Source organism: Ischnura elegans, chromosome 1 (assembly GCF_921293095.1).
Source record: "Ischnura elegans chromosome 1, ioIscEleg1.1, whole genome shotgun sequence".
Classification (NCBI taxonomy): domain Eukaryota; kingdom Metazoa; phylum Arthropoda; class Insecta; order Odonata; family Coenagrionidae; genus Ischnura; species Ischnura elegans.
In genome coordinates, this window is record NC_060246.1 from 54,036,986 (window position 1) to 54,061,538 (window position 24,553).

At 36.9% G+C, this 24,553-nt stretch overlaps 1 protein-coding gene across 1 annotated transcript in view; it reads left to right on the plus strand.

The window, feature by feature from the left end:
• LOC124174160 overlaps positions 1–24,292 on the plus strand; it is a 29,278-nt gene extending 4,986 nt beyond the window's left edge. The window contains exons 2-16 of the mRNA XM_046553292.1: positions 1,574–1,896; positions 2,519–2,774; positions 3,519–3,668; positions 3,783–4,044; positions 4,859–5,110; positions 5,465–5,716; positions 6,686–6,852; positions 9,500–9,531; positions 16,119–16,439; positions 17,045–17,300; positions 18,355–18,504; positions 18,619–18,871; positions 19,804–20,055; positions 21,642–21,893; positions 23,043–24,292. Of these exons, the coding sequence (XP_046409248.1) occupies positions 1,595–1,896; positions 2,519–2,774; positions 3,519–3,668; positions 3,783–4,044; positions 4,859–5,110; positions 5,465–5,716; positions 6,686–6,852; positions 9,500–9,531; positions 16,119–16,439; positions 17,045–17,300; positions 18,355–18,504; positions 18,619–18,871; positions 19,804–20,055; positions 21,642–21,893; positions 23,043–23,215 (3,330 nt within the window). The 5' untranslated portion in view covers positions 1,574–1,594 and the 3' untranslated portion in view covers positions 23,216–24,292. The remainder of the gene's footprint in view (positions 1–1,573; positions 1,897–2,518; positions 2,775–3,518; positions 3,669–3,782; positions 4,045–4,858; positions 5,111–5,464; positions 5,717–6,685; positions 6,853–9,499; positions 9,532–16,118; positions 16,440–17,044; positions 17,301–18,354; positions 18,505–18,618; positions 18,872–19,803; positions 20,056–21,641; positions 21,894–23,042) is intronic.
• The last annotated feature ends 261 nt before the right edge of the window (positions 24,293–24,553 follow it).

A 24,553-nucleotide genomic window follows, 5' to 3' on the forward strand; every position in this document is an offset into this window, starting at 1 on the left:
TGCGGTGTATCAAAACAATTAAGAAAATTATTTTAAGTGGTATCTTCGATCATAACAGATTTGATCCTTTAGAGCCTTTACCATTTAGGAAGTTGGCTGTAACGTCACGTTAATGGCGTCACGGTGTTTACCTTGGGAGCCTATTCATAACAAGGTACTCAGTTGGTTGTTACGGGTTACACGCGCGCTGCGCAACACATGAGGTGCGTGACTTTATTGGTTCAAGATATTCACCCGCTCGAAAGACAAGAGGAAAATTTATAGCAGAGCTCGCATCTGCTTCTGTGCATGGGGCTAAAATTGAAATGTCTGAAACCAAGATCACGTGATGGGCTTTATGAACTGACTGCTACGATAGTGTTTCTTTTCTTGTTAATTATGTATAGGTTGGAAATTTTATTTACTATAAAATTAGGAAAATTAAGGGAGTCAGAATTTCAATTAAATTTATGTTTAAGTAAAAGGTCTGCTATCTGTCTTCATTTCATGGAAAAACGGCAGCTCTGGTTAAAATATCGATCTAAGCTTTTGGTTATTGCGCAGCCGTCATGGGAACTCTTGCTTTTTTCCTTTTCCAGCTGTGAAGACTGAATTGTTGTTACGACATTCCTCTCGGTATCTACATATTCATCCGAGAATCTATATAGACATATTGGTACTAAAGTATTAATCTGAGTACGCATGCATTTACTAGGATGTTGGAGTAACTATGCTTGAATCATTTGGCGCCCTGCTACTGTCATCTTCTACTATCCTTCAGCCGACCTTCCACGTCTATTCTAATGCGTAATCACCGTCTAAGGCACCCTTTTATATGGGACAGACTTGACATGCATAGAAGATGAAGTTGACGGGGAAATCTATGGTTAGGACGAGGAGAGTAATGCACATCGTAAACTGAAGAAGGAGTTATACACCATGATATACGACGGAATTATATTAGAGGCAAGGCCTTAGCGAGCGGATGGGGAAGGAATTAAGCTGTACCACTCTCTAAAGTTTGGGGGGGGGGGAGAATAAAGTTATGTTTACTCCTTCATTCATAAAACAATTATCTGGACACAGAATTTGGTTGGGGCCTTAAGATACAGGAGAACAATGGTGAGCCTACTTCAATATCAATGAAACATCTAATTAAAAGCAGTGGCGTAGCCAGGGGGGGTCCGGACTCCCTCCCGAAACATAAAAAACACAATTTTTTCCTTCATAAAAGAAAAAAAATATTGAAAAATCATGAATTTATAAAATATTTCTTTAGCAAATTAAGTTTTTTCGATTATGAAAATGTAAAAAAAATAGTTTGAAACCCATTATTTAGTACCCTTTTTTCCATTTCCTCCCCTGGTTTTGGAACCCCCCTCCCGATTCCTGGCTACGCCAGTGATTAAGAGGAATACAAGTAGCGTCATTATCGACAGTTTAATTTAGGAAGGTGTATTGTGGTTAAGAATACCTTTGTTTCCTTCGAGGAACCATTGCGAGAGTTTCCTAAATGTTGTAGCACCTAATTGTGATTTGATGAGCTTCTTGTTCATGGGCAGCTAGGTACTCATGCAATAATGTTTTTTCGTAGGAAAATTAGGACACCGCAAGCATGGCTTCATATTTGTGGTTTTTGGGTGATTGGAGGTTCAATGTGGCGCTGGCTGCAGTCCTCCTGGCCCTTCTATACCGCATGCTGACGTGGAACTTCGACTACTGGAAAAAGAGGGGATTCCCTGAGGTTAAGAATAGACCACTCCCTTTTTTCGGACACACATGGAAAATGATGCTTGGAATAATAAATTTCAACTCAGGATTTACCGATTTATACCATTCTATGGGTGATCAGCCATACGCAGGTTTCATGTCATCAATGAACCCTGCCCTGTTGGTGAAAGATCCAGAAATAATAAAGTAAGTACTGCACTGTGTGAAAAATGTCATAAAAAAAGAAATCTCAGTATTTTGCTGTTGATCTAATTTTAAATTATGTAATTTTTCAGTTCAGTTTGAATTGAAGGCTTCTGTTTCAGTCTCTGAATTTTCTCGGGGTTTCTTCCGCGTCAGTTTGCTAGTGGACAAATATTTCGATGGCTGTCTTGCCAGCGTAACTGTTGTCCACATTCAAACTGATGCGGAAGAGAACCCTAAACAACACAGCGATCAATCCATCACCGCGGAAACCTTCGTTTTAACAGGCATCGTTTTTTTGAGAATTTCCCTTAAAACACAATACATAGTATTTAGCATATCAATGGAGATAGTTAATAGTAATTAATATGAATGGAGATTTAACGTCTCAGAGCTAAGTTTTTAATCGAAATTATTAAGAATTATTTCTCTACTTTTGGGAGTTTTACATATGTTCCTCATATATTTCGGCAGTATTATTTAGATTTGGAATATTTATACTAGATAATTGATTATTTGGAATTAATTAATTAATTGGAATATTTATACTAGATAACTGACTGAGGTTTCCATGATTGATGATCCTAAAGCTGTCTATACCCGACATGCAAAATTTTGATTACAGGCACATTTTGATAAAAGACTCGCACATCTTCCTTGATCGGGCATTCCACTCGAGCGAGGAGAACGATCCGCTGAACGGCAAGGGACTTTTCAACCTGAGGGGACGCAAGTGGAAGGAGATGAGGGCACGCCTCTCCCCGACCTTCACCTCTGGACGCATGAAGGCCATGTTCCCGCTTATGATCAAGTGCGGCGACGAAATGGTCATTTCGCTGAAGAATGGCATCAAAAACGGAAAAGACTTAATTGAGATTAAGGTATGGGCGTAATAAAATTGATTAAGAAATTGCATTGATTTTTAGTATTAACAAGTCTTTTGCCTCACTATTCATGATTTATTTTTTAATTTCTTTTGTATTCATACTTAGCATTGTTGTAACATCGACAGGCAAAACAGGTTGTTCAAAAAATGTGATGTTGTTGACATAGTATTTTTATTAAAAAATTGCGTTTTGGAATCCTATTTACGGATATAAATTAAGTTAGCATAAATCGCTGATATTACTTGCTGCTTCCTCTAGTTACACTTTTGCGTTGAAGGGAAGCAGAGTGATGCTATGAATTATTCGTTTTATAAGATGAAGGAATTAAGTTTCGTCAAGTCTAATTATGTTCCCAGATCATGCGCATGATTTAGAACTAAATGGAAATTGAAGTGCTGTAATGTCCTTTTCAAAAATATACCTTTAAGTAGTCATACCAAATATATCCTCACTAGATCATAGCTTGAAAGAAACTGGCGAAGATACAGTAAGTATAATCCAAAAGAAAAAGCATTTCACGTACTAAAAATCAATGCTTCAACTCGAGGGTCTGTTTGAAGGCTAGAGCTCACCGTATGCTAAGCCACAGGTGTGTCATAGCCTGTAAGCAAAAGTGCCTATATTATAAAGGGATATATACTAACTATGAGCCGTAGGATTACACCTTCGGCGCTACAACTTCAAGATTTTATGTAGACTTTGTTATTTATGAAAAACTATTTTGAACTTATATTTCAGGATCTGACGTCTAGCTACACCATGGACGTTATTGCTGCATGCGCGTTTGGAATAGACTGTGACGCCATGAAAAACCCACAATCCTCCGAGTTCAGAAGGATGGGAAAGCTTCTTTTTAAACCCACTTTTAAGAGGTCAATTATGCTAATGGTGAGTTTCCTATTCAGTTAAATAGTTTTAAACTTACGGCAATTTTATACTCAATTCCCATGCTTCCGTTTATCTTTTATTAAAAAATTTTCTTCTTTCCTCGCCATCACGTAGATTTTCTTCCTTGCTCCAAGAATAATGGAAATTCTGGGAATTAAATTCACTATGGAGGAGACGGCAGTGTTTTTCCGCAACTTTGTTAAGAATTTGGTGGAGGCGAGAGAGAAGGCCATTGAGGAGGAGGAGCAGACGGGGAAATCGACGAAGCAATATGGAGATTTTATTCACCTTCTGGTACTCCTCAAGAAGCGCGGTCTAAACCACGTGAAATACGAAACGGAGGAAAATGAAGAGGAAAACAATTTCATTTTGGACGGTTAGATATTTTTTATGAACATTTATGAATAACGTATTCTTAATTAGAAAATATTAACTTGCGAAGTCATCGATTTCTATTCTCGTTAAATTACAAAACTTTCAATAATTAGTTGGATTTGTGTCTTGAAGGGAACAAATATTAATTTTAAAGTTTAGGCCAAGTAGAGGTAGAATAATGTTCAATGCTTGATACTGCGACTTTAAAAGGAAATAATACTTACAGTGTATCAGCTGATAGGGGTCACTGTATTTTTGGAATTTTGGTTGGGTGAAATTTGTCGTTTCCCGTAATTTACATGCTCGTGATCGCATTCAAATGGACGAGTAACCTTGAAAAATATCCTATTCTTAATCTAGAGCATTCATGTTTTATGTAGGTAGTACATCGACTTTTGAATTAATGTTTTGAATAAATACTTTCTAAGTGGAATTTCAAAAATTTTATAGCTCTTGGTTTTTAAAATACAAGTTTATCTTCCTCGAAAAATGCGAATGAAAGTCCCTTGTGCTGCTCGGGTGGAGCAAACCGATTTTTAATCACGAATTATTTAATTGTTAAGGGCAAAAAAAACAGCCCTGAGTGTTAACTTGATAGTTTAGGAAATGACGGATTCAACGAATTTTTAAGCATATTTGTACCCTTAATCTAACTTTTGTGAGTATTAACAAATATTTTGATGCTCATTACTGAAATGTTTACTTCTCGGCGGTTTTTGTATTCCTTAAAAGATAACTAAGGTATGATTTTGTTTTTTTTTTTTTTTTAACTTTTACGCTGTTCATTTATATCTATTGAAATGCTCATCGTGCAGGGGAGCAGCCATCCTGGGCCGCGATAGAACTTGACGACATAACGGCACAAGTGATGTCATTTTTCTCTGCGGGATTTGAAACTTCCTCAACGCTTTTGAGCTTCGCATTGTACGAGCTGTCTGTCGATGAACGTGGGAAAAGGATCCAAGAGGAATTGAGAAAAGAAATCCGGAATGTTATGAGGGGGTACGATGGGAAACTCACCTACGAAGGAATCAAGAAAATGCATCTCTTGGACAGAATTATGTGCGGTGAGTAAAAGTTATCGAAAGAGTATTAATTGGCGCCTCCTTGATCGAGTCATAAGTTACATATGAATTTTGATTAGAAATTTTTCATTTACTTTGTCGAGGTTGGAGGTTTTGGATCTTTAGTAACCCGTTTTCTCCACTATATTTACATTCATTCATTCATTGAAGTAAGGTAGCCTATAAGGTAATAAGTGTGTAGTTAGGCTTACATCAAAAACTCTTGATAAATTAAATCAATTTCAGAATATATGAAATCTTCCTGGTTCTCTGCCTTTCTCATTGCAATATCTTAATTGTAATGCTATTTATATTCATCTCATGCGCTGGGTTAAAATATTGAACTTTCTTTGACAGAAACCTTGCGCCTGTATCCACCTGCAGGACTTCTTAATAGAAGAAACACAAAGGAATATACCATACCCGGGACGAATTATGTTTTGGAGCCCATGACTCAAGTATTTATACCCACAAGTGACATGCAGCATGATCCGAAATATTTTCCAGATCCCATGCGGTTTGACCCCGACAGGTTCCTTCCAGAAAACAGAGACGATCTTGGCCATTACATATATTTACCTTTTGGAGATGGTCCACGACATTGCATAGGTAAGGGTACATATATTATATGCTAATGTATATCAGGTTATAGCATCTAGGCTTGATTTAAAAAACCACAAGTGATCACGTCGCGTCGCCGGAGGTGGGGACTTCCATGAAATTATTTTCCTTGTAGCGACCTACCTTCATACATCCTCTTAGGAGACAACTAGTCCTGGGGCACATATCCTCTGACTCTGACTTTCTCTTAAGTGTTAAAATTGGACTGAGATCAGGTTCTAAGATCCGAAAAGTTATCAAAATGGCATGACATTAACTATTGCCTCCAGTGCCTGAATGTTTTATTTTTTTCGGAAAATCACGCGGATTTCGGGAAAATACGGCTTTTGAGACCAAGCCGTAATAACTATAGCCGTTTTGACTAAATCAGCGTTAGCTATACATTTCAGTTCCAGACAATAAAAATTTATATCTTATTTTCCATTGCCTAGAAAAAAATATCGGTGTAGGCAACCCGCATATCACTGAAGTACACCTCCCCTCCGAAGCAAATGTCTGGCTGCGTGCGTGATCTCTGAGGATGCGGCTTGAAAGACACCTACCTTCAATTTCTCACGCATTTGGCCCATCATTTGTCATCTTGTTACTTTCAACACTGGATAATAATGTTTTTATTGGAAGTATTTGATGTGATACTTGTATCTTAAACCTATAGGGTACGCAGCAGAAAGCGGGCGGGCATGCTTGAATGATATTTTAAGGAAAGTAATTATTTACTCAAATTACTTTTTAAACAAAGAATATAAAAATTGTAAGGAAATTAGAATGGAAAGATGATTGATTATGTGGGTGATTACCTTTTAGAGATCATCCCAGCTAATTTTGAGCAATCAAATTAAATAACAATGAAATCACTAACGAATGTATGCAATGTAGAACTTTAAATTTACTCCCCACTCGGCTGCACAATTTTTCATAACCATATCACTCCATAGCATTTTATTTTTCTCTTTGTAGGTCAGCGGTTTGCTGAGCTTCAAGCCCGCGTTGGCATGTGTTTCTTAGTGAACAACTTCGAGTTTAATGTTAACAGAGACAAAACCTGTGTGCCTATCAAATTTGATCGAAGAGCGTTTATTCTGACGCCCGCTGGTGGAATATGGTTGAATGTCAAAGCCGCCGAAGAATAATTTACTACAGGATTAGATGAAGTAAAAACTTGGCTATTTCCACATGATATTTTATTGTGACCGACTATGGTTTCGTAGCAGCGTAACGTTATCATCTTGATAATGTTATGCTGTAACGAACCCGTGGTCCGTCACAATAAATTACCATGTGGAAAAGGCCAAGTTTTTATTTAATCTAATCTTACGATAAAGGATTTCCACAAAGTGACGCCCGCTACTATGAATTAATAATTTACCATTTAAAGCCAGCATTTGAAGGAAAGACCACATCACTACTTGCTCGGACAACTCTCGGTCAAGTTTTGGATCGAAAATAGTATATTTTTGTGGAGTAAGGTGACTGTAAAGTGATGAAAACAAAAATCATTGGTGAAAAATTGAGTGTAAATACCCCGTCGCCGAAAACTAAGTTTATATTTGATGAGGGGTTATGTACCAATTTTTATTGTGCTACATTCAGCACATGGCCTCTTCATGCAATTTATTCATTATTTACGAAGCTATCGCATGATTTACGCTTCTCTGTCCACCACGAGCGTAATAAAGCTTTCATATTCACATGGTTTTGAAATTGAAGATGGCGTTAAAGCTGAAAAATTCTTCAACTATCAATTTTAGGATGTTATCCTGCAGCTTAAATTGGCATTTTTAAAATTTAAGATGAAGATAATATGAAGAACCCAAAAATACTTTTAGCCTTAAATATCGTACAAACATTAGATGTAATGTACATGTTAAACATAACTCTAGAATTTCTTACACCCTCGCAAAGATATCATAATATGAGCGTGATGAGGTAAATATATCTTCTAAGAAAAATACGATTATTTAACAGCACAGTGGTCGTCAATAATGGACAATGGGAGGTAAGTTGTCAGAAATTAACATTTTATAAAATTACTATCTGTGATCATGAATTTTGTGTATGTAGAATACATATGCTGATTATACCATACATATAAAATAAATTTATTTTAGAACTAACCCAAAAAATTAGTTTTTCAGCATCTTTTTCCAATTAATGCATTAGTTGTTTAAAAATGTGTTACGCATACAATATGTTTTTATTCCTGCGGAACAATTTCATTAGCCTACCTCCACTGGTTTCTCGAGTCAATGGAGTAGAGCGGGGATCGCTTATAACTAATGGTTAGAGAAATGAATTAATCGTTCGCAGTCTATAATTTGCTGCGGAATGTGAGGAATAGATAAACAAACAATTTGAGAGTTTGCATCCACATAACTGGTTTGTAATTAGCGTTGCTGTAACGTTGCTGGGTATCTAGTTCACTTGACGAGAAGGAATTGAGAGAAAAAATGGCTGACGTGGCCTAAAATAGAACATTAGAAATTTTTTGTTTTATTAAGGCAAGAAACATTGTTTTTAAAATCATTTGTTCATTATAAGGAAATAAAAAAGGCATTAATTAACTAGGTTCATCAACTTGAGTAGTAATATACTGACAAATTATAAAAATATATGTTCACCACGTCACTCTGTAGTTCAATATTTAGAAATATTTTCTGTAATGCCTGTTGGCAGTGGGGTAGCTAGGAATTTCATTCGGGAGGTGGAGGGCTGAAGGGGAGGGAGGGGGTCCAAAACCAGGGGGGGGGGAATTTTTGAGCAACAGGGTAACAAGTAGAGGGCTTAAAACTAATTTCAACACTTTTCGTAATCGAAAAAAACTTAATTTTTCAAATAAATATTTTGTAAATACATGATTTTTCGATATTTTGTTATATTTTCTGAAGCAAAGTAATTATTTTTTTATTTTTCGAGGGGGTCTAGACCCCCTGAACTTCCCCCCTGGCTACGCCACCGTCTGTTGGGGATAGAAATAGCATTCAAGTGTCGTAGAAACAATTTTGCATGCTTTGAGGAGGCAGCGTGAAATGGTGGGATATTAAGCATTGTAGCTATGCGGTACAGTTAAGACCTTCTAAAAGCTTCATGGTTTGGTTTTGGAACATGCAGTCTATTCCTATGTTATTATTATGGATATATCCTTTTCTCGCTTATCGTGCCCGGCAAGTAACCTCTAGGATGTTTGGCTGGGGGTAGCGATATGACCTATTCTGTACGAAAAATTTGTTAACGCATTGTGCGGTAGGAGCACTCGTCAACTCAACATTCCCCCTGAAGCGCAGATAAGTACCTGAAAAATATGTTACTTCCGAGAGTGAAAGTTAGCTAGTGTATAGGTCCATAATCTGCGACAAGAATAGGTTTTGAGGGTAATTAACATGAAGGAGGAATTAACCAGCACAAAATGTTTATTTCCGCAATGATTAGGGTCAAATACGGAAGGGGTATTGCATGAGTAAAGTTATCGCATACCGGATAAATGGGAGATTTCCGTTTTAGAAATGCCTCTGGGTGGTTGCTTTCGATTCAAGAATGCCGGTTGACCCAGCGGAATTCAGTTGCAGGTTTTTGCTTTCCATTCAATTGTCTCTCTCGGTGCCTGTATGCAAGCATGGATACATGCGTATGAAGATTTTTATTGAGTTCATCCAATTCTACGCTTTTGCTATAGAGGGAAAAGCTCTCATCAGAGATGAAGAAAAAGAGACGCCCGTTTGAGTTAGCATTACCGGATGATAATGGAATATGCACGAAGCTCTCTTAACTGCTCAGCCAACTCAGCTCATTGCTGACAGTAATATCAGGTTAGTGCTGACATTTTAATTTCTTCATTAATGAAGGTAAAAATTAAGAAAAAAATTATATTATTAAGATGTTGAGGGAACTCATCAGTGATATAAGGAGAGTAAGACATTTTATTTTGAAGACTCTCTTTTTGAACCAATTTGATATTATTTACCTGGTATTTATTGTTTAATTAATGTATACAGGTACGGGTATGTGGCTAAGCAATAAGAGGAGCCGAAGTCGGTGCATTCCTCTCTTGCTTTATGAAAAATATAGTTCACATTATTTGGTAGAGGAATAAAATGTACCTGCCCGAGTTTTCAATGGGACGGGCGTGTCTAGTCGACGTTCTTTTGTCGAATTCAGCCAAGGACGAGCACGATGCGCCTATGTTGTCGCGGTCGCGCGGAGCAGACTAATCCCAGCAATCGTCTTTGTTTGTTGACGGAGGTTGTGACGACGCGGAGATGGGTTATACCGAACCAAGGACATAGCCATCCGAGCTCCACAGTGACGCCGAAGTTTATCGAGAAGTGAGCATTACCGGATGTTACCGGGTTTAACTCGAAGATCTCCTCACAGCTCGACTCATTGGTGACAGCAATATCAGGTCAGTGGTCGAATTGTAATTTGTCCATTGACAGAAGGTAAAAATTGAGAAAAAATATTTCCATATTTTAAAGATTTCGAGTTTCAAACTTATCAATGAAATTGTGGAAATGAGAGTCAATCTTGAAAATAAATTCACGTACGTAACATTTGAAATTAATCCTCCTTTCTTCGAGTTTTCGTCCACGCATCATGGAACAGAACATCCAATTTTTTGTGAGAAAAGACCGTATCATTGGCTGTGGAATTTCTCGCGGGACCGAGAGCGCATCGTGTGTTGTGACAGATGCGAAAGCAGTGTTGCCGCTTGCTGAGGCTATAGTGTTCACGCCCACCATTAAACGCGGCTTTTTTTGTAAGCTTAAATCATCAAGCGCGGGAATGATTAGATTTATTTCCACTTATATTCTAACTCATTTTTAAGGCCGTTTTACACGGTACACGGAATTGCGCAGTCTGACGTACGTGTGAAGGCGCAATCAAAATTGCGTCGTGTAAAGCGGTGAATTGCTAGAACACATGCGAGAATGCGTGGATACGAGACGGCAAAATAGCCCCTGTTCTAATTTCATTCATGCATTCGCGCATGAATGAAATTAGAACAGGGGCTACCACAATCAAAATTTTATTTAATTTTCCATTGCATATTTTAATTGAACTTTTTTCTTGGCAACATGTAAAACTCTGAACGATAGTAACGTCAATGAATATTTGTTTGTTTAACCCTTAAAATACGATAAGCTTATCAATTCTAAAGAAATGCCGTAGTTTGTTTGTTGGCAATAAAGGTAGTCTCTTTTTGCCTCGTAGATATTCCGATGAATCTGTGTAAAGAATGCTGCAAGGAGTCGTTAATGAGTAACAAACAACAATATCGGCTGTTTTCGCATGTCTTGTCTGTGCTCGCCCTGCTGTTGCTTGATGTTTACATAAATAAGAAATGGACTTTTTTCAGTAGATAGTAAAAGTCATTTTAAAATGTTTAGGCTTAAATAAACAAGGTTGTCGTGTGATAAAATGATAAAACTCCAAGGCAAATGCAAAGGTTTTTAGTGTCTTGATATAAATGTACTTTAATACGCCACAAAGCGAATGAAAGATAACGCACGATTAATCAAAATTCAGGCTTTCAGAAAATGTTGCTACCCTTTGGCTGCAGTAATGCGCGTCTTGAATAATATTGTATTTCCTTGATAGCGATAGCCAAATAGGTCATCGAAGTGTTGCAGTTAAATACACTTACCCGAGCGACATCCAGGTCATCCTGTTTAAGATTTTTGGTGAGTGTCATGACGAATTTAGTGCCTAGCTGCCAACAAGTGTGTGTTTCAGGTCTAGTTGGAGGATTTGGAAACCCTTATCTAATCGCGAGGTGTTTTTGTGATTGCTTAAAGCGTTGCTGGTCGGAGTCGGCGAACTTTAAGAGTTATTGAATTAAGTTCACATATAAGAAATACCTACGGGTCGAAACAGTCGCTTACTTGTCATCAACGGCTGATGCAAACTGTCTTATCTTCCCACGGCGTTGAAGATCATTATGAAAGTTTTGTGTTGTTTTTAACCATAACAGAGTTTACGTGTGTAGATTGTGCGTCGTAAAATCTGAAAATAGTCTTTATAGTAAGTTATTTTTTCAGCGCGATGCTTGTGATTCATTGAGTTTGATCCATCATACAACCTCGGAACTGTAATTACAAAATATTTTGAATGGCACACAATTCTCTGATAGCAGCGTTGTCACAAGATTCAACGGTAAATGATCATAATTCATGATAAGAGAAATCTCCCCGGTAAAATGACTGATGAATCATCGATTATGAAGGGACGGCGAGCAAACCGTGTCGTGACAGTGTTTACTATAAGAATGCATCTCTATATTCTTTTTACCGAATGTAAGATATAGTGTTTTAAAATTGTCGCTGATATAATTTTTTCATGATCCTTGATTAAAGATCAGATTAGATAGATATTAATCATGGTATTGAAGACCACCAATTACACCATTGGCTGTTATGGCCATTATTCTCGCAGGCGTTTAAGGCGTCCTCTACGCGGCAAAATTAAATGTTTTCGATAAGTAGGTTCAAATTACGCCGGTGGCATAGTTTCCTAAGCTTTCTTCCTCATTCTTAAATTGAGAACCCACTGAAGTCAGAGTAACATTGACTTCCACAGTTACTTATTCTCAGCTTCATCATCAGAAGTCAGCAATCCGGAGATTGGTTTGACACACCTTCCTCTCTTGCTCTCGTGATAATATCTTAGTCTTATTTTTTGTTGATTTTCAGCTGATATCAGGCCATTGTCCTCTTCTTATTAATCAAAATCATTATGCTATCAGATTTATTTTTAGTTGAGATGTTCAATTAATGTTCGCAATGCAATCTGTAATTCGTATTCCAAAGTGATTCTTGACTGTGCTCGTAGTGCTGTCGTTTGACATTAACAAACAGTTTGCTTGTCATAAATTCATGGAGTCAATAGTTTGTCTTTCCATATGGTCCATTTTATTTTGCGGTAGAAAAACTGAGAAATATTTGTTATTATAATTGAAGAGATTATTTTAGCTTCATTAGCTAAATACTGCAATTATTTATCAATGTCTGTCATTATAAATCTGCTCAACACACGCTGTTACGTCCTCATTGCTTAAATCGTTCGGAACCGATCATTGTATTAAGAAAAACAAAAATTAAGTATAATTTCATTCTTATATTGCCATTAACGTCGCTTTAACTCACTGGCCTATGGGTTTTCAAAATACAAAGTGGCCAGTCAGCTAAATACTGAGTTGGCTTAAGACTTATTGCTCGCGAAAACACATAATAAAATAGGTTTTATTCAATGTTTTTCTCAATTTTTCCTTACTGGTAACACTTTTTCGCGGTGATCTGGTACATAATTATATTTTCACTATCTCACAAATAAATTGTTGATCGGAAATCTGCAATATATGCAAAACATATGACTCTATCTCCTGTGTTATGAATATCTTGAGGTGTGAAGTCACAGAGTATGCATACGGCGACACAGGAGCCTGAGGCGAGTGCTATGCGTGAATAGCAATCCGTAACCATATATGCAGTAGGGATAAAGCTTTTTAAGTGCCCTCTATTTTTAACGAGTGGGTGTCGCCTTCGATATAAATGCTATATGCAATCGGATGGCGTCAGGACGACGCGCATTTTGTGATAATGTGAAAGGTGCTGTACTTGGCATTTCGTTTAGCGACTTATCATAGCAACTTTAATACCTGCATAGCGGGAGTTTCAAAATGAGTATTTCTAATGCCATAATAGCCCAACATGTAGATTAATATTTGTTTTTGTGTTTTATTTGAGTGTGGTCTTACGGAAGTACTGAAAAAAATGTTTTACTTTCCAGGAAACGAATTTTTGTGTTATCTTGCTAAAAAACTATGAAATTAAGTTTTCTTCCTAATTATCATGTTAATGGCAATCGTAGGCAGTGTTTGCTTATTTAATAATAGCTATCGCTAGCTTGCTCTTTGTGGAGATAATTATTATCGATTTTTCATTGATATTTTCAGGACATCATATAATTCACGAATTTAATGATTTCTGAGATTTTGCATTGTTGTTCCGTCTGCCTATTTACTGCCAGTAATTTAAGTACATGGATGCTCAAATTATGGCATAAAGTGAGGATAGAAGAGCTAAAATGAAATATTTTCTCTGCTAATAACAGTTCTGTATGTTTATTCTCTGAGACATCAACTGAGATGTAATTTGTGGGACGTTCGTGTAGTGGTTAGGGCATTGACCTCCATGAAACGAAAATTATCACCGGATTGGAAACCTGCAAGTTGATCGGGGAATGACGGCTTATTTAGCAGGCTGTCAAAGGGAGATTTTGGGAACTGTCAAAGGTAGCTTATACAGGGAATGAATATATCGCCATTGACACCACTAGTAATGGTTTTTAGCAGGCATAATCTGGTTATCGGGAATGTAAGAACGTCCTTATGAATTTTCGTAATCCCGATCTCTAAATGATCTCCACACAAATTTCAACCTTAGACAATGAATGAATGAGATAGATGATGAAAGTACTGGATATTTCTTTCATTTAACGGTACAAGCTCACCTTCTGGTGCTATTATAACGCAGGCATTTTATTCTCAGAACTGTATCGATAGGTAGCCTCAGTTATCTATCTAAAGCGACAACTTTATTGTTATTTCTGGATTAGATTCCGAAAATGGTGTTGAGACACGGCGGATGTCAGTTATCAGGGAAAACTATACTCCGAGACGCAATACTGTGCGTGTCGCCTTTTCAACCGCATCTAGGACAAATAGACTCGCGGGAAGTTCTGAGCACGCTCGGCCGAACATTGTATGCATTCCCTTAGTCACTTGATTGTCTTTGTAATTGGCACATAAGAGGAAAATAATCCTGGGTTAGCCGCCGTTTTTATGAAACGACCTTCAGCGCCATAGAACATTTTTTATACAGCTCATTAAGTATTCTGTATTCATTTTTTTGACATAGAACGATTATCTATTCCTACCGTTTACTTGCGTATCGATGACCTATTGCGTGGTTTTCATTGCGGATCACTTCTATTCAACATTATTAAACACCTTATTGCATAGTATTTTATATTATTTGAACTTCTATTCAGCGCCTCAAAATATCATCATGCAAAACGTCAACCTTGCTGTGCCTACGACGTCATTACGTTGCATTTGAAATTCTAGATCATTCAGAGACCAAATTACAATGCCCCCTTTTTCTATTTTGAATAGATCATAGTGATAATAAGTCAAGGTTTACTGTAGTTACCATTCTACTTAACCCATTTACGTGTAAAAGTCCGCGAAAGCAGTTTTCATGAAGACGCCCTACGCATGCATGGGGAACGAAGTTTTTAGTGCTATTCTGCGCCATTCACATGATGTGTCTTGTCGAGTATATAAAAGGTAAGCGTGGTGTAGTTAAAATTTATTATTAACAATTTCCCGTTATTAACTGCACCCTCAAGTTTTCGTTACGATACAATTGTTTAGCGAAAAACCCACATATGGTTAGCTTAATTACGGTATCATCAAGTAGGTATTTAACGTTCATAAGTGCAATATGATGCCTGATATTTGTTAATGTAATAATTTTCACAAACGTTTTTGATTGGTTAATCTATAATTAAGTAATTGATAAATATTTCTATGAATTTTTAAAATAAATTCGTACAAGATTAAAGATTTAATAATTAACATGAGCTATTTTCCGTGATAATTATTTTTCATATCTGAAGAGTTATCTTCCGCACTGACATTCTAGAATTTCTATTAGGCGCTCAAATTGTTTGACAGCTTCTTGAGAAAAATAGTATTTGTTAGAGCATTAAGAGGAAATACTTGAATCACTGTGAGAAGTCCGTTTAATAAGATATTTTCCCTCGTCAGTTAACTGTATTTTTCGAAGCAGTGAAGGCGGAAACACTGATTTGATCGTTACAAATTAGTTTTGAGATATTAATTCTTTGATAGGAAAGTAATTTTGTTCACTTATATTTTTTAACTTTCTTCTTTTTGGGGAAATCTTTCAGACTAATACAAAAGTTAAAGACACGAATTTGAAATTACACTTATACTCATACTTCATTAAATAACTCAATAGGCTCATCGTCCAACTATTTTCCTCTCTTGTCATTTCATCTTATTTGGGTAATATTGTCCTCAATAAAGATCTCTCTGGAAGAGGGTAAGGTATTAGAGGAGAATAACGCCTATTGTGATTTTTTTGGTGGCATGAATAGAGAACATTTTATCTTTTATGTCGACCTCTTAACAAAATTTTTGGCCGTGATGGAGAGAAAGGAAGCCTGGAGAGAACTTTAACTATATAATGGTAACTGGAATGATTACACGAATGAAAGGGTATTATGGACTTTATTTGTAATGATTTTTCTCCAAAGTTATGTTGAAGCTATAGTATACTTACAGTTAATACATGAAATTTTTCCATCGAAGGAACTTGATCAGCAGGAAAATGGCTTCAATTTTACGGATTCTGGGAGACTGGAGGTTCATCGTGGCATTAATTGCGGTCACCCTGGCACTTCTCTACCGTGTTACCACCTTCAACTTCGACTACTGGAGAAAGAGAGGCATCCCTGAAGTGAAGCTGAAACCGGTCCCTTTCTTCGGTCACAGTTTTAAAGTGATGGTAGGACTGGTCAACTTCAACTGTGGGTTTTCCGATATCTACAACTCAATGGGCGACCAGCCGTTTGTCGGAATTATGCAGTCCATGAATCCGGCTTTGCTGGTGAAGGACCCTGAAATAATTAAGTAAGAATCATTTTGTTTCACAAATGGTGGAAATACACGAAAATTCATGCCCTAATTACTCTGGACGACACGTGCATTGATTGAAATGTGGCATTGTATCGTCGGCAGGATTACATAAGTTGACCCGATGAACAATATTTCTTGACATGTTAAAAATTTAAACTACACGATCGCATATAAATAAGAGTGTATGAAATGTTTTCAGCAGTTGTTTTGATTTTTTATTGTTCCATGGTTTGTTAAATTGAATAGTCTCCTTCGTTCAGGAATTGCTTATTTGTCTCATGTTAAGTGCCTTTATTTGTGAGGGAAAAATATATTTGAGAGACTTTCCTAATTGCAGAATAATGATATTTTAAGTGGAACCACTATATTATCAGTATGACGCCGAGACTTACATCGTTTTCACTCTAAAGTTAATATGAAACATCATTTTTTTAATTTAATAATTCCATGCCACTCAAGATTTTTAGTACTTTTAATAGATGTGTTGCCATAATTTGATTCCCTTTCACCGATGTGCTGGTTGACCAAAAATGATTATATGTTGAGCCTTTATTTACACGATGAAATACCTAACTGAACCTGAATTCTATTTAACTCAGGCATATTTTGATAAAAGACTCCCACATATTCCTCGATCGGGCATTCCACACGGACGAGGAGAACGATCCGCTGAACGGCAAGGGACTTTTCAACCTGAGGGGTCGCAAGTGGAAGGAGATGAGAACTCGTATTTCTCCGACGTTCACCTCCGGGCGCATGAAGGCCATGTTCCCTCTCATGCTCAAGTGTGCCGACGAAATGGTCATTTCCTTGAAGAACCAGATCCAGGGAGGAGAATCGGTCGTTGAGGTTAAGGTAATTGCGGTATTCGTACAAAGAGCAGCGAAATGTGGCGCCAAGACGCGTTCAAGACGGTCGGAAATTACTTTTACCAAAGCACAGCACTTACAGCATTAAAGACTTAATATTATCTTTATACACATTTACCTGCAACGGTAGGGGTCTTAATGTTGCGTCTGGTACCGTTTAAAATTATATTTTTATGCTCAAATAAAACAGGCAATTTAATGTTGTATCATTCCGCCAATCCTAAGCGCTAAAAAGATTACCATATAACGAAGATGCAAACAATGAAAGTTATGTAAATTATTTTCGTTATTGTATTAATATAATTTCTCTGACCTCGTATACGTAATGAAAAATTCGTTGTGTGAATTGAAATGTTTTATAGAGTAACTATTGCTACGGTAACTTTAAATTTTTACACACAATTTACGCTGGTTATTAGATAGTACCTAAAAAATTAATTGTGTTGGCTAGAGAACAGCGGTTAGCATCAATTTGGCTACCAAATTGGACATAAATTTTATCAGTAAGAATGAAGATATCTAAAATCCGTGATGTGCGCGGTGGATCCCTTCATTTTTGAGGAATAACTGCGAAGCAAATGTCATACAGCTCATTAAAATAATACAGAGATTTAGTCACTACGAAACTCGAAAGTAAAGAACTATTTTGTGAATGGCAATAAAAATTCAATTTAATTATTTTTTAACATTTTTGAGCAAATTTTTTGCGAAATATTGTTCAAACTGCTGTAAGAATAAATGGACTCTATTTTTATAAGTTATGTTCTATGATACCTTTCATTAAGAAAATGTGACAGAGTGACTATGAGACGTATAAATCACCTTTACCTGTGAAAATATTTGTTCGTTTGGAATATAATCATTTCCTGAAATATATGAGTAGAGATAGATACCTGTTAACCAAATATGGAATGTTCTCGCTGCACGATGCACACATTTAATTTTTAACGGAATGTTTATAAATAATTGCATTTTGTCAATTTTGAAACATGGACGAAGGTATTGACGCGATTAATCTGAATGCTTGAAATGCAATACAGGATCTCACATCCAACTACACAATGGATGTGATTGCACTCTGTGGCTTTGGCGTTGAATGTGGCGCTGTGAAAAATCCGGAGTCATCTGAATTCAAAAGAATGGGGAAGATGCTATTTGAGGTGAATTTGAAGAGGTCCATAGTATTGATGGTGCGTTTTTTTTCATGGTGTCTTTGTGAGTTGGATTGCATATCTGCTATTTCCGTTCGATTTTAACTTTATTTATTTGAATTTCAATTATGTTAATTATATCAAATCGATCAGATTTTCTTCCTCGCTCCGAAATTAATGGAAATCCTTGGAATCCAATTCACCATTGAAGAGACGGCGGTGTTTTTCCGCAAATTTGTGAAGAATTTGGTGGAAGCAAGAGAGAAGGCCCTCGACGAGGAGGAAAAGGCGGGAGTGACCAAAAGGCAGTATGCGGACTTCATTCATCATTTGGTGCTCATCAAGAAACGTGGTTTGAGCACACTGAAAGATGACAATGAGGAAGAGCATCAGATCGATCTTGAAGGTTTGTGCAAGAAAAAAAAAAATGATTCCACTTAAGGACTATTACTATGATAACGACATATACTAATAAACTTTTAAAACTAATTATAAGATTAAAATTAATATCACACGTGGTGTTTAGCTTCTTTTCGGTGTCGGACTGACAAGCGAAAGAGTAAACGATAAATGCATTACATATTTCGACCAGGATCCCAGTGGTGTAACTATGGGGGGGATGAGGAGGATAGATCCCTCCTCCAAAGTCTCAGAAAAATGAAAAAAAATTAAAACTATGGTCTAGTTTTGACATAAAATAACTTTTAACCTAAAATTTTAATAAGACCCAGATTTTAGGTACCAAAATGATGTGAAATGTGTTCACCGGTATGTCATTTTTCAAAAATTTTCCCGGACCCTCGTTGCCTGGGGGAGGGTCGCCCTTCCACCCCTCAATTTATATTCCTAGTTTCGCCACTGCAGGAACATTATCGTATATATCGGTGAATAAAACCAATCGTAAACGATACTGGTAAATAATCCTTCAATTGATTTTTCAAAACTACTACATTCGATATGATTCATTTTGACTCACATTAGTTGGGCCTAATTCTATATGAAGGCATTTTGGCCCGTCATACGATAACGTTTCAAATAATTTATCATTCTTCAAAGACACATTTTCTCCATCAGGAATTTATATCCATGGAGGAAAATTCTTCCGCAGTTCATCAAGACTAGTTCACGCTGTATTGAAAATGGCCATTCTCGGTGGTATATGATAATTTATACTTTGGAGTATTTTCAACCTGAAACTAAATATGATCACATAAAAATATGAAAAATTATTGCTCATCGTTATGAGATTTCAATGCCATTAATAACAATTTTCTCAGATTTACAAACTGTTACGAATGTTAGGACCCTAAATGCAGCTTGTATTCTACTACATTGTAGGGGAGCAGCCGTCCTGGGCATCAATTGACTTGGACGACATAACAGCACAGGCCATGCAATTTTTCTCAGCTGGGTTTGAAACGACTTCTTCTCTTACCAGCTTTGCATTGTTTGAATTGTCGGCGACAGAGCACGGTAAAAAAATACAAAAAGACCTGAGGAGTGAAATCAGAAATGTTATAAAGGAATACGACGGGAAGCTAACATATGAGGGGATAATGAAAATGCACCTCTTGGACCGAATACTGTGCGGTGAGTGGCAATGATTCTGTACGGGAAAATTTGAATCTTCTCCCTGTAACCATATCCGATTACGTTTTTCTGGAAGGGCATAGAGAGAGCTTACAACCTTTCCACGCCTTAGAGGCGTAGTGTCCCCGATTCCTGCGGTCATTTCGGTATATGTTATGTATGGGTTGCATAGCTTCAGTAGACAATTGGCCTCTGCCATTACCAGCTTTTGTCTGAAAAATCTCCCTCTCAATCACGCTCTCACAACATTTGGGAAACTTCTCACCTCATTGTATCCAAGCTCTAAGCATATATACATGGTGGAGACAAATTTTGTCACGAAGCTGTAAAGCTGTTGTCGGTAGGAACCAATATTACTATTGATGTTTAGGTCGAAAACGCACGGAAACTTCGGGCCAAGCGCACTGATTGGCCGCGAGTTTGAACTGTTACCGGATGCTCTGGACGAAGGTGAAGGCAAAGCATTCGAAGTCATGAGTTGTCCAGATCATCTGGCAACAGGACAAACTCGCGGCCAATCGGGACGCTTGCCTCAAAGTTTCTGTAGGTTAAAAATGGTGTTTTCAACCAAAATACCATCAGTAATTTTGCTTCCCTCCGACATCGGCTATCCAGGATTAAAATTTCGTCACACAATTTTTCTCTGCCTGTATGTTGCTTTTAGCTGAGAAACGAGGCCCATATAAGGTTGTAGTGCTGGGTAGCCTACGTAGCTCATTCTATTTTTGTTCCTGTAAAATCGGCAGACCACACGTATCACAATGGTGACATCACGAATACACATCAAGGACGAGATGTCCGTGCTCTGATGTTTTTCCGTTGGACAGTTATTGTTCAAGGCCCTTATATACGGGCCATATATATATATGTATATATAAGGGCCATGTTATTGTTATTTGGGTGCTGGCGTGTCCGACCGAACACGAAGACTGTATCGCCCTCCATAGCAGTGGTTTACGAGTGATCTGCGCACTCCAGGGTGAAAGTCGTGGGAGGGGTCCGATGGACGAAGAAAAAAGTTTTCAATAACTGGAATTCTTAAAAGTAACGAGTCTTACATGACGTAGGGTTATATGATTCTTAGATAACTTTAAATATGTTATAAAAACTGTTTTGCTCACTCACTTTGAATTTGTTTACGCTCAAGGGACTGACGATTATTTAATCTTAATTTCATAAGTTTTCGCCAGAGCATCCTGCTTTCCTCTATGTCATATTTATTTTCTGGATCTAATTCATCTCCTTTTTGTCCCAAACCATTGAAACATATGTTTTCTTCGTTAGTTAAGTGTTACTTATACCAACTCAATTAACTACTGAAGGAAAGCTATAATGGAATACCACAGTTAAGAATGAGTTAGTGAATTTTGCGAGAAGCATATTCGACGTGTGGCCTAGCCAATGGAAACTAGAACTTTTTTCGCACCTTAACCCATAGGACCTTCATACCGTACGATTTTTTATTCTGTTTTCTTACAGCTGTTTTATCTGCGGCATGTAATTTATTTGGAATATGGGTGGTAGATCTGTATCCCCTATTTAGAGTTATTTTTTCATCCTAATGTATCTCAATATTTATTTCACAGAGACATTACGTATGTATCCACCAGTGGGAGGGTTGTCCCGGAGAAATACGAAGGAATATACGTTACCTGGGACAAACCACGTCTTGGAACCTTTGACTCAAATATTTATTGCAACGCATGACATGCAGCATGATCCAAAATACTTCTCGGATCCCATGCGTTTTGATCCAGATAGGTTTCTGCCGGAAAACAAAGAGATTCTTGGCCAGTTCAGATACATTCCTTTCGGAGACGGTCCACGACATTGTATTGGTAAGTTGGTTTGGCCATAATGTGTAAAATATTATCAGTTAGAGTCATTTATGTATATGTTTCTCAATTCTTTTTAAAATTCCACCGCTGTTGCTTATTTTTTCAAAAATTTTATCCTTGCTTTTTAATTTGATTTTTAATCCGCATTTGTGATCGTTTATGTTCATGGAAAGAAATGTAACTCATTTTAAGTAGGTAATCTGTTCTAAATAATGTTCAAGTCATAGAGACATAAATATTTACCCTAATTTATTATTAATGAGCAGTTTTCAAATGTGTGCGTCTTTGATATGAATTTGACGGAATTTACGAATAAGATTTTTGAAATGGGTACCGTGCGTGTGTTAAGTTTTTCCTTGCCTCAATATGTTACTCGGAGCTTTAGAGAGGTTCGTATAATTAGACAGTACAGCTATGCTCTAAAGAATTTGACACTCGCAAGGTGGAAAATTAACACTTTTTGGCTAATTAGATTACCAATTAAAGCTTTCTTTCCGAATGAGACCTGCTACGAGAACATTTCATCGACAGTGTGTGGCACCGACCATGAATTAAGAAGGTGGAAGAGACTGGGTACAAGATGGCGCAATTAGATTGATGGATTGGCAACTCATAATTTTCGTGCTGATTATGAAGCTTAGTAGTTTAGTTGTTATAGTATAAATTATTTTTTTTAAGATTTCAATCATATCTTGAATCTTTGGGTAGCTTTCTGTAATGTGAATGAAACCATACTAACCTCACCCCGACATAAATTTAGTATGCTGCGTGGAAATGTACTGTACTAGCACAAAAATATGAGTTTAAATTGCAATGGGTTTTATTCTAATCTATTTTAAGGTCGTTCTACTTATCATCCTTTTGAGATGTCGCAATGCCACCTTCAAATCGTAATTCCCTTGTCGGTAGTTCTTGTATGTCATTTAATTCTTGCCACCCTGGATTTCTTTTATTAACTACAGCTTTATGTAAACGCAGTCTTACAATTCACGGAAGAGTCCGACCAAATAGTGTCTACTTAGCTTTTACTTAACTGGGGCGGTGTACTATACAAATATTTAGTGTAAACATCATGTGGAATCTAAATTTGTCTATTGTTTAAAATTCGGAAAACTGTCAATTTCATTGAATACAACTTTTGTATTCTAGGTCAACGTTTTGCTGAACTACAGACCCGCGTTGGAATGTGCTTCCTAATCAAGAATTTTGAATTTGAAGTCTGCACTGATAAAACAAGAATGCCGTTAACATTTAGCAGAAGGGCATTCATTTTGACAGCCTCAGGTGGTGTTTGGCTGAAAGTGAAACCAATTGAACAGTGATTTTACACCATGCTTCCTATTATTTCGTATTTTATCACCCACACCTGCTTAGGCCTGATGGTATGATGACATAGTCGTTTTCGTAATTGTAATTATAATATATGTGATTTCATTTAAGGGTATAAATATTTATATTTAATGGATAAACTAATGGAAATATTTTAACTGCTGAAATATATGAGATAATTTTACCGAGTCAATATGTACAATATGAAACGATTTTTATACTGTTGTAGATGGTCATGCGGTCACGGGCTGGAATATTATGCGCAGAGACGTGGAGCATTGTAATGAAATGAAATTACAGCCAAGAGAATCTTGATATTTACGCAATTAGCGTCACATTTATCGTTGCTCATTCTCATATCTTAACCTATATAATTTTAGTTTAGACCTAATCTCTGGAGTTGCAGTTGGAGTTGGAAAATATTCTGGCATCCATAATTTTAAAATCAATTGCCAAGGCTGTAACGAGCGGGAGTGGTCATGGGCGTCAAACTACCCCGAAATATTTGGGGGATACGGTTGTAGGTGTACCCATTGCAAATAAAACCCCCTTATCGATGTGTACCACCTCTCCAATTGATTCCCTCCCCGAAAATCTGCTTTGGCTACGGCCTATTCAATGTCCGTGATAAAGGCGATTTTATAATATGTATCATTCAATAACTCTGGCCATGGTATTTATTTTATAAGTAATTAATAGAAATGAAGACGTTAGAATGTATAACGTTGAAATAAATACAGAAAAATTAAAGCCGCATGTAGTTTCGAGTAGCATCTTTGGAGGTTCGTGTAAAAAAATCTGAATTCTCCAGTCATCATGCTGAAAAACATCTTCTCGTCCCACAACCTTTCTTGTATCTTTTAGAAGTAGTTTCTTCAATTGATATTAAGCTCCATAGAAGGACACTGTGTCATCATAGTTATGGCGCTTAATTTCATTGGATATAGGATTTCGTAAGTTTTCAAGGTCATCAGGAAAGTCAAAGGGAGAAATCAACACCGTAATGTTTTAATTATTCAAGTGCTGTACTCTTGTAAAAAGGACCAATAAAAGGCTTGGCTGAAAGAATACTTTTACGTCAAAACACGCTCTTTTAAATTTGGCAAAACTATACATATAGTGGCCTGTAGAATTAATTAGTAAGTTTTTTATTAGTATTTTACATTGGATATTTGTATCCCTTATCAATTAGTGGGAATAACTGATAAACATATTTTTTATGAATCCAATTGTATCCCGCAAATGTGATCAAATGTATTATCTGTCTCTTAACGTCACACCTGTAGAGAATATTTTATAGTATATTAGCTGATGTTGACGGCATTGCTGCT